We start from the raw sequence: 14,590 nt of genomic DNA on the forward strand, positions 1-14,590 counted from the left end.
ACACTTCCTAACACCACAAAACGCACTGACAAACTAAAATATATGATATATTATGACCCACTGTAAAAAAAACTAAACATAGTAATTATAAACTTCAGTGTTTATTTTTATGCAACATGAACTTCAATGTTTAATTTGTGTGACTTTACCAAAGCATTTGATTTGTATGCATATGTATTCCTTAAGTTGCGAGCCGTTTCAGGGCAGAGCACGTGAGCGGATCGGAGCGTTGAGCGGTGCGGTAATACAATCAGAGCGCCTTTTTCCGAAAATTCCGCTCGCTCAGGACCGCTCGTTTAATCCAGAACGCCCTTTGATAATTTGCTAGTTCGAGAATCTGTAGAAACGTCTAGCAATAAGTTATGGAATTCAAGTCTTATACATAAATGTAAAGTAAAAATCAAAGTTAAGATTGGACTGGAAGAAAACATTGAAAGGGACTGCGGAGAGACTGTAAAAGTTTAGCAATCCTGGAATCTAAGCGGCACATTGCAAGAAAGCACAAGGATCTGCTACGAAAACATGGTAATAATGCATCAAAAGGTAAGCTAGTTACATACCATTCGATGATAAATAAATAGCTATGAATAGGTAAGGTAAAATGCTTGTGTTGAATGGAGCCATAAATCCAATCATGATGACATGCGGACAAATCATGGCCACGAATTATCTTTTATGCTACATTATGGACACTTCCTTTTTTATTTAGTCTAAAGTATGGCCATAAATATAAAATTCGTTCCCAATATTCAACAGTTTGTTCCTTGGAATTAATTATTATGATATTTTGTAATTACTATTACAAGTATTATTACTTCAAATTATGAATGTGTAAAACATGTGGATGTCGTGGAAACAAATTGTTAATTTGAATTATATCTGGAGCTCCGTATCAAACTGGATCTTAGCTAACAAACAACTGTATGTAAATACAGAACAACACACTACAAAAAAGTTACTACATCATTTTAAAATATTATTTTAAAAAAACTTAACCGAACCATTTAGCAGACATATAATTTAGATGTAGGCAACAGTAAATAATAATGATAATAATAATAATAATAAACAATTATTCTTCTAAATATCAATTAAGCGTCATTAATAATAAAAATAATAATACAAATATTACAAAATGTCATGCAATTATTAATGTGTCTTTAATCAGGCTCTTTAACCTCCCAAATAAAACAATTTGGTTTCTTTCCACTTCCCCGGTTTGTCTTCTTTGCCGTCTTCCATGTGTCAATGTCGTAAAATGAGGGCGTGGGGGAGGTGGAGACTTGAATTTATATGGGCGTGTTATTCTAATGACGATCGTTTTCAGCCGCGGCATTTATGAAGGGCAGATATTGCGTACACCTGAATATCAACGGTACGCACAGTTTCATAAATCAGGCGGTGAGAGGAGTGTAAGCATAATCTTACGCCAACATATACGCCCGTTTCTACGCAAGAATGATAAATGAGGGCCAGTATGATTCTATTCTTTAGAATGTAGTGTAGTATATTTTTTCCCAATACAAACAACCTAATAAAGCACAGAAGCTTGCAAAATGTAACTAATGTAACTAAGTATTGTCCACCTCTGCTATCAAGTCCAACTAAATTTAATTTAAGCTGATAATAGTCAGTTTTACTGGCATTTGCGCAGCAGCCGCTATGAAAACTAGCCATTTTGTTGTACGTTTGCCACTCAACAGGGAGTGCTCCGGCATGGTCACGTGGAAATGTGACATCAATGCATACCCTCTATACATAAGATATACAGTATATCCGATCTGGGTCCTTTATGAAAAAATCGGATTTGTGCTATTCAGACTGTCATAAGAAAATCAGATAATGGCCAGATTTGGGCAAAAAAGCCAGATTTGGGCCACTTTCACCTGCAGTGTAAACATAGCCTAAGTTTTTCTTTGTGTTGACACACCACATAAAACGTAAGCAAGTCAGATGCAAGGTTGTTGTGTTGTTGTCGATGTGAAGATATCTGCACAGTGCTGATTTAAATCGAGCACACCTATTTCACGCCAACGTCATTGCCAGAAACCAATGCAGCTATTCTAGAAAAAGAAAATGCTTTACAGGACACACAAATCAGACCTAAACAGTCGTGATACACAGTGTGGACAGTCAGTCATACGGATATGCACAAAAATGGGATTAAAACTGACAGTGTGAACAAGGTCGAAATGTTTTGCTTGTGTTGCACGTCTTATAAATGAATGACACCTGTTCAGATATTTTATGCAGTGATATTTTGACATTTTTAAATGTGGCACAACTGTATGAAGTATTTTTTGTGGTCACTGCATATATGACAAGTATGAGCAAACACACACACACACACACAGTGGCCCGGCCACTAGTATACATGAACACACACAAATTCTCACATACTCACACTGTCATAACTAGGTGCGATGTGGCAGGTCATTTATCTGTCTACCCAAAAAGCAACCAGAAACTTCAGTTAAGTTCAGAAACTACCAGAATTTTTAAATATATGTAATGGAAATCACATTTTAAACAATCCCTGTTATTCTCCATATCCAGGGGAAACTTGGACCACTAGGAGCCACCGAAAAACCCTGTCTGCTTCACCACATCGCACCTGGTTTCGACACTGTCGCACACACAAGACAACCTCACTGTTGGGACAATAAACAGAAGGTCATTGGTTGGCCTGGTTGAGTCCAGCACATCCAGGCAAAAGCACTGACCTCTGTATACATCTGCAACCTCTCCGGCCCCTTCTGAAACACAAAACCATGTGTCTGCTCAAATATTTGATGCAGGAAGGCACCTGACGCTTCAGCGGTTTCACAGCACTCGTCCAGACATAAAGCAGCGTCTGAGAGGTCCGTTCTGCTGATGTCAGACGGTAACAACCTATCTGACCCTATCCAGAAAGATTCACGTGAAATATTTTGAAATATGTGCAGCGCTGACAGCTTTATGCATTTATTCTGTGCTTTAAGTAATTCTGTCCATGTTTCCTTCCACTCCCGTGCCGATTCATCTGCGGAACAGTGAAGATCGAGAACCATGGGCTCTTTTCCTTTGACCTTCACATTGACCATAATCCGTATGTATTGTGTGCTATATTCATACGACAGCTGAGGTTACTGTGCGTAATAAACACAGCATACGGGATTCAGGGTGCAAAATAATGATTTTTGGGTGAATGATATTTTTTAAGTCAAAGGCAGTGAAGGAGCGATGTCCTGATTAATGCAAGTTCTTGATGAAGGCACAAAAAAGTCTGTTTCACATTCAGTGCTGTGTTTAGAGTTTAGTGTCTTCAGTTATCCTCAGCAGGGGCGTCACTAAGGTGGGACCCACACCAAAGATCATTTTTATTAGTAGTAACATATTCTTTTCCTAGTGGCGCCCTTGTTTCTCACACCGGGACCACACGGCTCTCCGCTCCCCCAACAGATCTCTAATCTGTGTGTATGAGGAAAGTCAAGCCCCATGGTAAAGAGAAGATGTTTGGGTATGAAAATATTTGTGTCTCATAAACCCTAAACGTGTGGAAAAAAAGAGGTGTTTAGGGGCAGGACAGACATGATGATCTCTCTTTTTCTCTGAGGGCGAGCGGGTGATGTCATTAACTCTTATGTATTGTCCTGCAGGAGCCCGTGCGTTTACAGTTCAGTGACGTGTAGAGGATAACTTGGGGGTGGGTGGGCAGATAAAGGGCTCTTTAACCGATGTAGGTGACATCGGTGACACAGCAGATGACCATCTAGCGGGTAACAGCGATGCCCCTCTTCATCATTCAACTGCAGACCGCAATCCTGAAAAAACACAATTGTTTGTAAAGACCTCAGTGAGATAAACACATCAGTACACATTAAGCAACATATCAACACAACACAAATGGTCATAAAGTGAACATACTAATATGACCCTGGACCACAAAAACATTTTTTAATAATTGTTGTATCTGAAAGCTGAATAAATAAGCATTCCTTTGAAGTAAGATTTGTTAGGTTAGGACAATATTTGGCAATATCTGTATCTCAATATTTGAGATACAACTATTTGAAAATCTTGAATCTGAGAGTGCAAAAAAAAATCAAAATATTGAGAAAATGACCTTTAAAGTTGTTCAAATGAAGTCATTAGCAACACATATTACAATGATAAATACATTTTTGATATTTTTATAGTAGGAAATGTACAAAATATCTTCATGGATCATGGTGTTTACTTAATATCCTATCGATAATTTTGATTAAAATGTATTGCTATTGCTACAAATATACCCATGTGAATTATGACTGGTTGTGTGGTCCAGGGTCACAAATGACAGATGATGTTGTGGTCTTAATACTACACTTCAGCATTTTTGTAAAATAAACATATATTTTTATGCTACTTTAACATAAAAAAATAAGTTAAACAATTTCAAAGTTATGTCAACTATTCACATGTCCAAACTTAAAATAGTATGTTACAAAACTTAAAGGATTAGTCAATTTTCTTAAAACAAATCTATATAATTTACTCACAACCATGTCCTCCAAAATGATGTCTTTCTTTGTTCAGTCGAAAATAAATAATGTTTTTTGAGGAAAACATTCCAGGATTTTTCTCATTTTAATGGACTTTAATGGATCCCAACACTTAACAGTTTTAATGCAGTTTAAAATTGCAGTTTCGTTCTCTAAACGATCTCAAACGAGGCATAAGGGTCTTATCTAGCGAAACAATTGTCATTTTTGGAAAGAAAAATAAAAAATATGCCTTTTTAAACCACAACTTCTCGTCTTCATCTGGGTGTGTTATGCGCCAGCACGACCTCACGTAATTGCGTAATGACATCGAAAGGTTACGAGTTACATATATAAAACGCACATTTGCTGACCATTTTAAACAATAAACTGACACAAAGACATTAATTAGTATCATTCCGCATACAACAACGTCAGAACGGTCCTCTTTCTCCACACTTGAAAACACTGGGGTGTAGTTTTACATACGTCATCTGTGACCTCTTGATGTGATGAGGTATTACGTGAGGTCGCGCTGGAGCGTCACACAACCGGGGGAAGACGAGAAGTTGTGGTACAAAAGTGCTTATTTTTTTATTTTTTTGCCAAAAATGACAATCGTTTCACTAGATAAGACCCTTATGCCTCGTTTGAGATCATTTAGAGTCCTTTGAAACTGAAATTTTAAACTGCATTAAAACTGTTAAGTGTTGGGGTCCATTAAAGTCCATTAAAATGACATGGTGGCTAGTAAATTATCTGGATTTTTTTTTTTTTTTTAAGAAAATTGATTTATCCTTTAGAATATGTATGATTTACAAAACAGTTGTTTTAACTTCATGCTGCATTTTTTTTAAAGTGAGGACATAACCCAAAGAAAAAATGTACAATAAATTTCTTGAAAATGTTATTCAATTTAATTCAACTTAATGATGCAGTTCAACCGGAAAGAGTAATGAAATGCACTTCACAAAAAAGATAAGTACCAATATTGCGCAAAATTCAATCATTAGCACAAATAAATTATACTAGTACCAGTGGTCTGTTTTTATTGTTTATTATTGTATTCACACACGTCTGTTGTTAATATTTCACCATCAGTACAGGAGTGTGAACGCTGAAAATGTTTCCATGAGAAAAGTATCTGTGTGTATCTGACACAAAGTTCAGCTGGTTGACCCACACCGAAATGTCATCAGTCAATGATTCACAATATAAATGTGTGTTTATTTCACAGTCATGATCTAATGTACAAAAAAAAACATCTCAGCTCTGAAGATCAGTATCCTGGAAAAACTGACCCATGTTAGGTGTCGACGAGCAGCAAACCAACATTTCGGAAATAAAACAAATAAAAAGTGTGAATTACCTCACAGTGATAGCATTCCACATGATAATCCTTATCCATGGACACCACACGTATGGTTTCCTCTGAACCCTGGAAACACACACATACAATTCAACACAAGTCTTATATACAGTATGTGACCCTGGACCATATTTGTAGCAATAGCCAACAATACATTGTTTGTGTCAAAATGATAGTTTTTATGCTAAAAATCATTAGGATATTAAGAAAAATGTATGATCCATGAAGATATTTTGTAAATGTCCTATCGTATAAACAAAAAAATATTTATCATTAGTAATATGTGTTGCTAAGGACTTTATTTGGACAACTTTAAACTTCTCTCAATATTTAAGATTTTTATTAACGATGTATTCAAAATTGACCCTTCTGACTGTTTTTTTTGGTCCAGGGTCATATCACTGTACTGAAATATTCAAACAATCATACCTGTGCTGGTAGAATGGGCTGGTTACATGAGGCACATTTGGGAGCAAAAACCCTATGCAAATAAAGAGGAATAAAGCAACATTATTAATATGACAATAATAGAAAGACTGACATGCCCTACAGAAATGACATTAACTCTTTCCCCGCCATTGACGAGTTATCTCGTCAATTAAAGGGATAGTTCACCCCAAAAATTAAAGTGACGCGGATGCCGTGTTATCATCAGACAAGTTTTTTTTCCAACCTTACAGCCTGCGTCTCCCTCGGACTGTACACGAAGCCCAGGCGCACAAAAAAAAAAAAAACAGCTGGGGCGCACCACATAACACGTCAGGCGCGTCGCACGTCATCCATGTCACTGCAGTCACTTGACTTAAGTCTCGCGCATGCGCTTTACAACAGACGCAGAAGAGTAGACAATGCTGAATTAAGTCGTAATTTTTTTTATTTTTGCACCAAAATGTATTTCGATGCTTCAACACATTCTAACTGACCCACTGATGTCACATGGACTACTTTGATGATGTTTTTATTACCTTTCAGGACATGGACAGTATACCGTATGTAGATTTTCAACCAAGGGTGAACAAGCCTTAGGATTAAATCTAAAACATCTTAAACGTGTTCCAAAGATGAACGGAGGTCTTACGAGTTTGGACCGACATGAGGGTGAGTCATTAAAGACATTATTTTCATTTTTGTGTGAACTATCCCTTTAAGAGAAAAATTTCCCTGCCAATTACGCTTTTCTGTTGAGTTTTTATGGTAATCTTTAATTCCGCTATTATCCACTAGATGGTGCTCTTACCCAATTTATAAAAAACTGAAGTAAAAAAAATTAATAAATTTTAAACTCTGTGTATGTTTTGATAATCTGATCTTTGACAAAATTCCTTTATGAAAATGCAATTATTTCAGCTTTTTGCTCAAAATTTGGTATTTAAAAAAAACTACCCATATTTAAGAGGTTATAAAAAAGTTTTTTCCCGATTTGTGTGTTAATTTGTTTGTTTGTTTGAAAGCAGAGGGGTTTGTTCTTTCATTTTATATATATGTATGTTTATATTTTTATAGAATAACATTTTCCTGGAAGGCATTTTGTGAAACTTTAATGAAAATCACAAAAAATGCTGGCAGGCAACTTTTTAAAAAAAGGCTGGTGGGGAATGAGTTAATGAACATTAAATCAACACATTTTGCTGTAGTGACCCGCTTTATACCTGGAAAAATCGTATAGGTCGCTTTTATTATTCTGATACTCACGTGTGATAGTCTTTCACGCAGTAGATGTTATTATCCACATCTACAGTAAAAGGAACACCATCCAGCCCCTCTTTACACACCACACACCGAAAACAACCTGGGTGATAGGCTTTACCCAGAGCCTGAAGGATCTGCATCACACAAACACACACAAATGGGTGATTCTCACGAAACCATTGAAACACCACGGCACTAATGATTTTAGCTTTAAAATGTGTAATATAGTAACATTAAAAAGCATCAGAATTAACACAATACTGTGTTCTATCTTGCACAATTTTTGATTTCAACATAAGAATTTATAATTGTAAATTTTATCTCATTTTCTGCTGAAATTCTCATTACCGCAATGTGTCCGGCTGTGTTTGAACATGCGTTATGTTGTAATTTAATCAAATTAACACAAAAATATTAAGAAAAAAAAGTAAATGGATGTTTTGCTAGACTACTTTAGATGACAGAAAAAATATTTACTGAATATTCATGTATAATAATAATGGAAAATGATGTGTCCATGCCTGATGTTCTCATCCTCCGCAACACTTTTTGAGAACAGTTTAAGCACACATACAGAATTTTAATAAAGTTTGATTTTGAGTGACCAAGCACATGGACCAGTTACTTCAAGATGGCTACCAGGTAAGATCATTTTTTTACAGTTAATTTGAAATATTGTCTTGTCAGAATGCTTACACGACATTTTGATTATCATTACCACAACAGATGCTTATTAAATGTTAATTTAATTAATAGAAGCATAATACTTTGATTTTAAATGCATGTGCAGAATCTCCAAATTATGTTCTTTCAGGTTTGTCATGTCATTTTGAAAATATGTCAGTGTTGATGTTTTCTGACTGTTGCGGTAATGAGATTTTTTAGGACTAATTTTTAAAATTATGTTACAAAAAGTGTTAAATGATAAGTAAAAGTTTTTAAATTAATGTTCCCATTTACTCCAGGCTTTGTTTTTCAATGTCTCGTGGGAAAAAAGTAAATTTAAGCAATTTTTACATTTTCATGCTTGACATTTTTAAAACCAAGTTTTCGTGAGAATCACCCAAATACACAATAACATGATTTCTACATCTAATCAAAGAAACATTAATAAAGCCATAACATTTTTTGTTAAAAGATCACAAAAAAAGGTTTCATTTCGAAAGTAACCTCTTTTCTTGATACAAGAGCTAGATGAACTAGATTTTGACATAAAAAAGACATGAAGGATTCAGTAGCACAATAGTGCGAAGTTTTGTTAAATAACTAAACATAAATCATGATGAACAGTAATAGTGCTGCAGGGATGACACATTTTTGTAGGCAAAACCCGGAAGTAGGGTTGCATAAGTATGACAAAAATCATAATCGTCAATTATTTAATTTGATATTGTAATTGCGAAGTAATGGAAGTTATGTTAGTAAAAAATCCAAAACGAATGGCTAAAGGATACAACTTATCAATATTAAATTCGCTTGATTTGGTGCCCAAACATACTGCCGAAACGTACAAAAATGTGTACAGCTCATGGACAGTTGTAATTAAGGCTTTTGGTGATTATGTAATTATTTCACCCCAATTTATTGTGCAGCCCTACCCAAAAGCATTTTAGCAGTTTAGCACATCTGGTTCATCATCCCAAAGTCAATGGGTTTTTTAATGGGTTCTTGGTTAAACACTAAAAACAAGTCACATCTTGGGTTAACACGAGCACAAGATATTTTCATGTTTTATTCTACGACATAAAACATACCAATACCACCTCCACACGTGACTTTTTAAAGCTTTATGTATCTTTTAAAGGGTGGTTGTTAATAAGATGCTACATGGGACTACAGACCTTGTTGGGGACTTTAAAGTTCATCCCGCATAAAGATCTCAAAAACAACACAACGTGGGCACAATTCCCAACAAATATTCATCCACAGAATATTTCCTTATAAGAAAATATGTTTTTGAATGTGTTTAATAAAGTTTGAAAGAGCTGTGGGAAGCTTGGTGGTGATGACAAGAAACAGCTTTTTGTAGTTTTAATAATTTCTAATAAACGCATTTTTTTACACTTAAAAATTCATAAAAGTTGTGTTCATCTGTGAAGATTATCCTGTTGGACCATTATTCTTTTGTCAAACACACACCTTATTTTTGGATAATAAGTCTATGAGAAAAAGAAGATGTTTTTTGGCGAGGCAACCACCCAGCAAGCAATTTGGGCTGCAGGCTAAATTTGGGCTGTCAGTGAAAGTCTAATAGATGTCTTCCATAGCTCAAGAATAGATGATATGTATAAGTTTAAAACAAATGAAAGCTAAAGACCTTGAACACCTGTTGACTTTGCCTACATGTCGGAATATCATACAAGTTATTTTGGCAAAAATGGCATGTAACCAAATTCAGGGCTATTTAGGGTATTAGTGGGTTACTCATAGCCGGTCTATATTGGGTCTATAGTTAGCCGTCATTTCAATGTCTTGGTTTTTGCTTGCTGGGCAGTGTCCCGCTAACTTCTGGATTGGCCTACGGAAATACAACATCCCTGGGGACTGTATAGTGATGATGCTGGAGTTTCTTACCATCTCCATGATGAGATGTCCACATACGAAACATTTTTCTGTCGTCTGCTGGAACCCAGAATACTAAAAGAGAAATGAGAGCTCATTATGTTGGTGTCCTTCTGTTTTAACATATTGTCTGCCCAATGCACTGCACAAGCGAGGAGAACACTTAAGTGTGCAAAGAAAACATAACGAACGATTTTATTTTATTTATTTGAAAAAAAAAATTTTTTTTGCGGACAAAAGTTTTCTCGTTGCTTGATAATATTATTATTGAACTAGTGATGGCACATGGACCTTTTTGCCGATGTCTTTCATTCTTTTCTGAGCCTGATTGGGAAAATTAAACTGCAGTCTATGGGACAGTTACAAGCCTCCTGTTTTTCATCAAAAATATCTACAAATTTGTTCTGAAGACAATCGATGGACTTGGCGGTTTGGAACAACACAGGAGTAAGTGATTTATGATAAAATTGTAATAATAAAATGGCTCGTTCTGGTTCTTCATTCTGATTGGTTGAAAGCGTTCTATGTCAATAAATATTGTTGAGTCATTTCGTCAATAAAGAGAAAACGTTCTCTGGGTTGGTTTTTGTCTTAAATTGATGTTTCCGCTATTATCCACTAGATGGCAATCTTACACAACTTAAACACTGACACAACAACGTTGTGGTGGATTTAGCTTGACGTGTAAGTTTTGATGGCTCTGAATCTGATGTCTTACAAAAGTTCTTCACAAAAAATTGAATTATCTCCGCTTTCAGCTGAAAATTTGAGAGGTGATAACTGATAAGAGAACAAATTTTTTGTTGTTGTTGGAAAGCGGATGATCTGTTCTTTCATTTGATATTTTATGTTTATTTAAAGAAGATAATTTTTCTGTAAGGCCTTAAACTAAAACTGAGTGGCAACTAAAAAACAAAACACTGACGGGGAAAGAGTTAAGCATGCTTCCAAGCATATTTGATCATCACTTCAACAGTTGCACGATATAAATGTTAATGTATATTTTAGATGAATGTTGATTTATAAAAATAAACACCACAGTCTTTAATCATATTTTCATTGTGTCTTTGCTGCGTCTGTGTTGCTTGAGAATTGCGCTCTGTTGCAGTCACACTTGATTCTGAGGAACTACTTTGTTTGGCGGAAGAGTAATATTTGTACTAATATTATTACAATTTATTTGTGTTTCATTTTGTGAAACCCTGCTATGCATATGAAGTAACCGTTTTATAAACGCAATAAACCCCGCGAAGCAGTGGGGTTACAGTGCATTTTATAACAGCTAAGGGGCGTTGTTAGGCACGACGCGAAGCCTTAGCTGTTATAAAATGCACTGTAACCCCACTGCTTCGCGGGGTTTATTGCTTTATTTTGGGGTGAACTAACCCATTAATGACGTTATCAAAAAGGGTGAAACGATGTTGTTTTTATCATCCAGAGACATATGAGATCCTAATCATGTTCATGAATTCATGTGTTTTTTTATGCCATCGAAATGAATTAGCTGCAAGTCACAACAGCTGTGTGTTAGATGCTGTATAACCGCCACTTCCGCATTTGTCCACTCGTGTTGCCTACAATTTCTACAACCGGAGGATAGCGGGGATATTAAGTCACTAAAAGGGCGAAAATTACAAGGGAGACAAAAGACGAGACATTATTTAAAATAGAAATTTCTCTAGATTTACAAATCCTTTAGCCTGGGTGCCAGCCGAACTAAGCCCCGCCCACAACATTTTAGGTCGGGAGATTCGGTCTGGAATCGCTCCGTTGTGGCGCAACTATGCTCGAACCAAAGCTGGTCGAACCAATCAAAATGTCAGGGAGGGCTTAAAGGATTAGTCCACTTTCTTAAAAAAAATCCAGATAATTTACTCACCACCATGTCATCCAAACTGTTGATGTCTTTCTTTGTTCAGTCGAGAAGAAATTTTGTTTTTTGAGTAAACATTCCAGGATTTTTCTAATTTTAATGGACTTTAATAGACCCCAAAAATGCAGTTTAAAATTGCAGTTTCAAAGGACTCTAAACGATCTCAAATGAGGCATTAGGGTCTTATCTAGTGAAACGATTGTCATTTTTGGCAAGAAAAATAAAAAATATGCACTTTTTAACCCCGAACTTCTCTTATCCCTCCAGTCCTGTGGCACCAGCGCGACCTCACGTAATACGTCATCATGTCAAGAGGTCACGGATGACGTATGCGAAACTACGCCCCAGTGTTTACAAGTGTACGAATGATACTAATTAATGTCTATGTGTCAGTTTATTGTTTAAAATGATCCTCAAATGTGCGTTTCATATAGTAACACGTGACCTTTCCACGTCATTACGCAATTACGTGAGGTCGCGCTGGCAATCATTTCGCTAGATAAGATGCTTATGCCTTGTTTGGATCGTTTAGAGTCCTTTGAAACTGCAACTTTAAACTGCATTAAAACTGTTAAGTGTTGGGGTCCATTAAAGTCTATTAAAATAAGAAAAATTCTGGAATGTTGTCCTCAAAAACATAATTTCTTCTCGACTGAACAAAGAAAGACATCAACATTTTGGATGACATGGTGGTGAGTAAATTATCTAGATTTTTTTAAGAAAATGGACTAATCCTTTAATACGATGATGGACAGATGATCAACAGTAACGTAATCAACCACGTCACCAAAGAGCGCTTGTGTTGAATCCGTTTACAACAAAGATGGCTGCCGCTGGAGAATTGAGATGTGAAGATTCTGCCATCGAGTCTGTATCTAGAAGATATTGACAGGAACTTTTGGGAAAATGTAGGTATACACCTCCATGAAATATATCAGAATGTGCAAGTGTTTTTTGGACACTCTGACATATGTGGCTTTAATGTCAACTCCTTAAATGCAAATTTAAATCACGGAGCCCTACAGATCTAATGAATGAGTTTTAATGGGGGCGCTGGTGCTCTCTGATCATCCTAAGAGGGTCAGTCAGTACCTCTCTTCTTAATACATCTGATCAAACTCTTGGGACATGAGATGAGGTTCACAGTCTATCATCATCAGAGAAGATGCACAGCTTTATGTTTTGGAGATAGGAACCTCTATAAGAACTCACTCACACCCTCCTCTAGTTTCCCAAACAGTTCCTCTTCTTCACCATGATGAGGATCTAAACCAATGCACCTCATGACATGAATAAAAACATCTACATTTTACATATAGACTTCAGAGGTCCCAAAGAGTTGACAGGTTGCGGGCGTCTTAAATACAACGCGACCCTGAGGGAAACCATCTGTCCCTGAAAAGGGTTTTGACCTGGTTACCAGGGTGACAAGGGTTTGGAGCACAGCCATTAGTGTGAGGATGTTCTCAAACACTATGCGCTATGTAAATGAGAGGCAGAGGACACAGAAGATCCCTGGATTCTTTTGTCGGTACCAAAGCCCAGATTTTTAACGACAGGGAACCTTCCGTCCGGAGGTTTCATTCCCTACTGATGACATCACTGAGCGCTGTGAGATGCTATTCAACAGTGTGTGTGTATGTGTGCACGTACGTGTGTTTGTTAACTGTTGAGTGGGCCAGCAGGTGGGGATGGGAAGGGCTGATCAATACCAGGAAACCCCCCCAACCCCTTTAGACAAACCATCTGTACTGCAGGAACCCCAGTGACTGAGATGTGGATTTGGGTTTTTAAATGAATGATGTCAAATGGCAAAATCAATCAAAAAAATATTGCAACACCACAACTTACATAAAAAAGGGATGCGATGCAATTGTTTAGATTTTTGTTAATTGATCACCATCAGTGGTGATTATGACATTGGAACGCCAACGACGGAAAGCTGATACCTGCATGATGAATGTGACCATATACAGGTAAGTGTGTGTGTGTGTGTGTGTGTGTGTGTTTGTGTAATAAGGTCTACTTAAAGTGAATTGAGGAAGTGGACTGAAGTCAAGCATCTGTTTTCCCAAGAGAGTTAAAACATGTGGACATCTATCAATCTATTCATCCATCCACTAATGACCAGTGACCAATACAATAGCACTGTCCCTCCTCCACCTTTCAGACAGGCTGTTAGAGATTACAGCTATCTATAGAGATTATACTACAGCTGGTGTAACATCAGAGCTGGACTGATATTCACTGAATGTTACCAATGCTTCTACACAACTACAACCATAAATCTGAGTAGGGGTAATTTACACTATAGATGATGATTATAGTTTTAAAAAACTAAAATTCTTACACCACAACTATAATGAAAAAGATTCAAGGGACAGGATACTTTGGCGTCAATACCCCTGTGTTTGCTGCATTGACATGGCACTCACGGCGACCCAAGTTCGATTCCTGTCTCGAAGGTCCTTTGCCAATCCAACAGTTTCCTGTCAACTCTCCACTATGCTGTCCCAATAAAGGCATAAAAAGCCCCTTAAATATAACTTTAAAAATAAAGAACTGTAACGCGCCAGCAGGTCATCCATTTTCATG

At 36.6% G+C, this 14,590-nt stretch overlaps 1 protein-coding gene across 1 annotated transcript in view; it reads right to left on the reverse strand.

Moving 5' to 3' along the window:
* Positions 1–1,633: 1,633 nt before the first annotated feature.
* Positions 1,634–14,590, reverse strand: part of wtip (WT1 interacting protein) — a 36,122-nt gene continuing 23,165 nt past the window's right edge. Inside the window, exons 4-8 of the mRNA XM_055174962.2 lie at positions 10,135–10,197; positions 7,564–7,694; positions 6,301–6,352; positions 5,872–5,940; positions 1,634–3,803 (exon numbers count right to left, since the gene is read on the reverse strand). Coding sequence (XP_055030937.2) covers positions 3,651–3,803; positions 5,872–5,940; positions 6,301–6,352; positions 7,564–7,694; positions 10,135–10,197 — 468 coding nt within the window. The 3' untranslated portion in view covers positions 1,634–3,650. The remainder of the gene's footprint in view (positions 3,804–5,871; positions 5,941–6,300; positions 6,353–7,563; positions 7,695–10,134; positions 10,198–14,590) is intronic.

Source organism: Misgurnus anguillicaudatus, chromosome 15, assembly GCF_027580225.2.
Source record: "Misgurnus anguillicaudatus chromosome 15, ASM2758022v2, whole genome shotgun sequence".
In the NCBI taxonomy this organism is placed as follows: domain Eukaryota; kingdom Metazoa; phylum Chordata; class Actinopteri; order Cypriniformes; family Cobitidae; genus Misgurnus; species Misgurnus anguillicaudatus.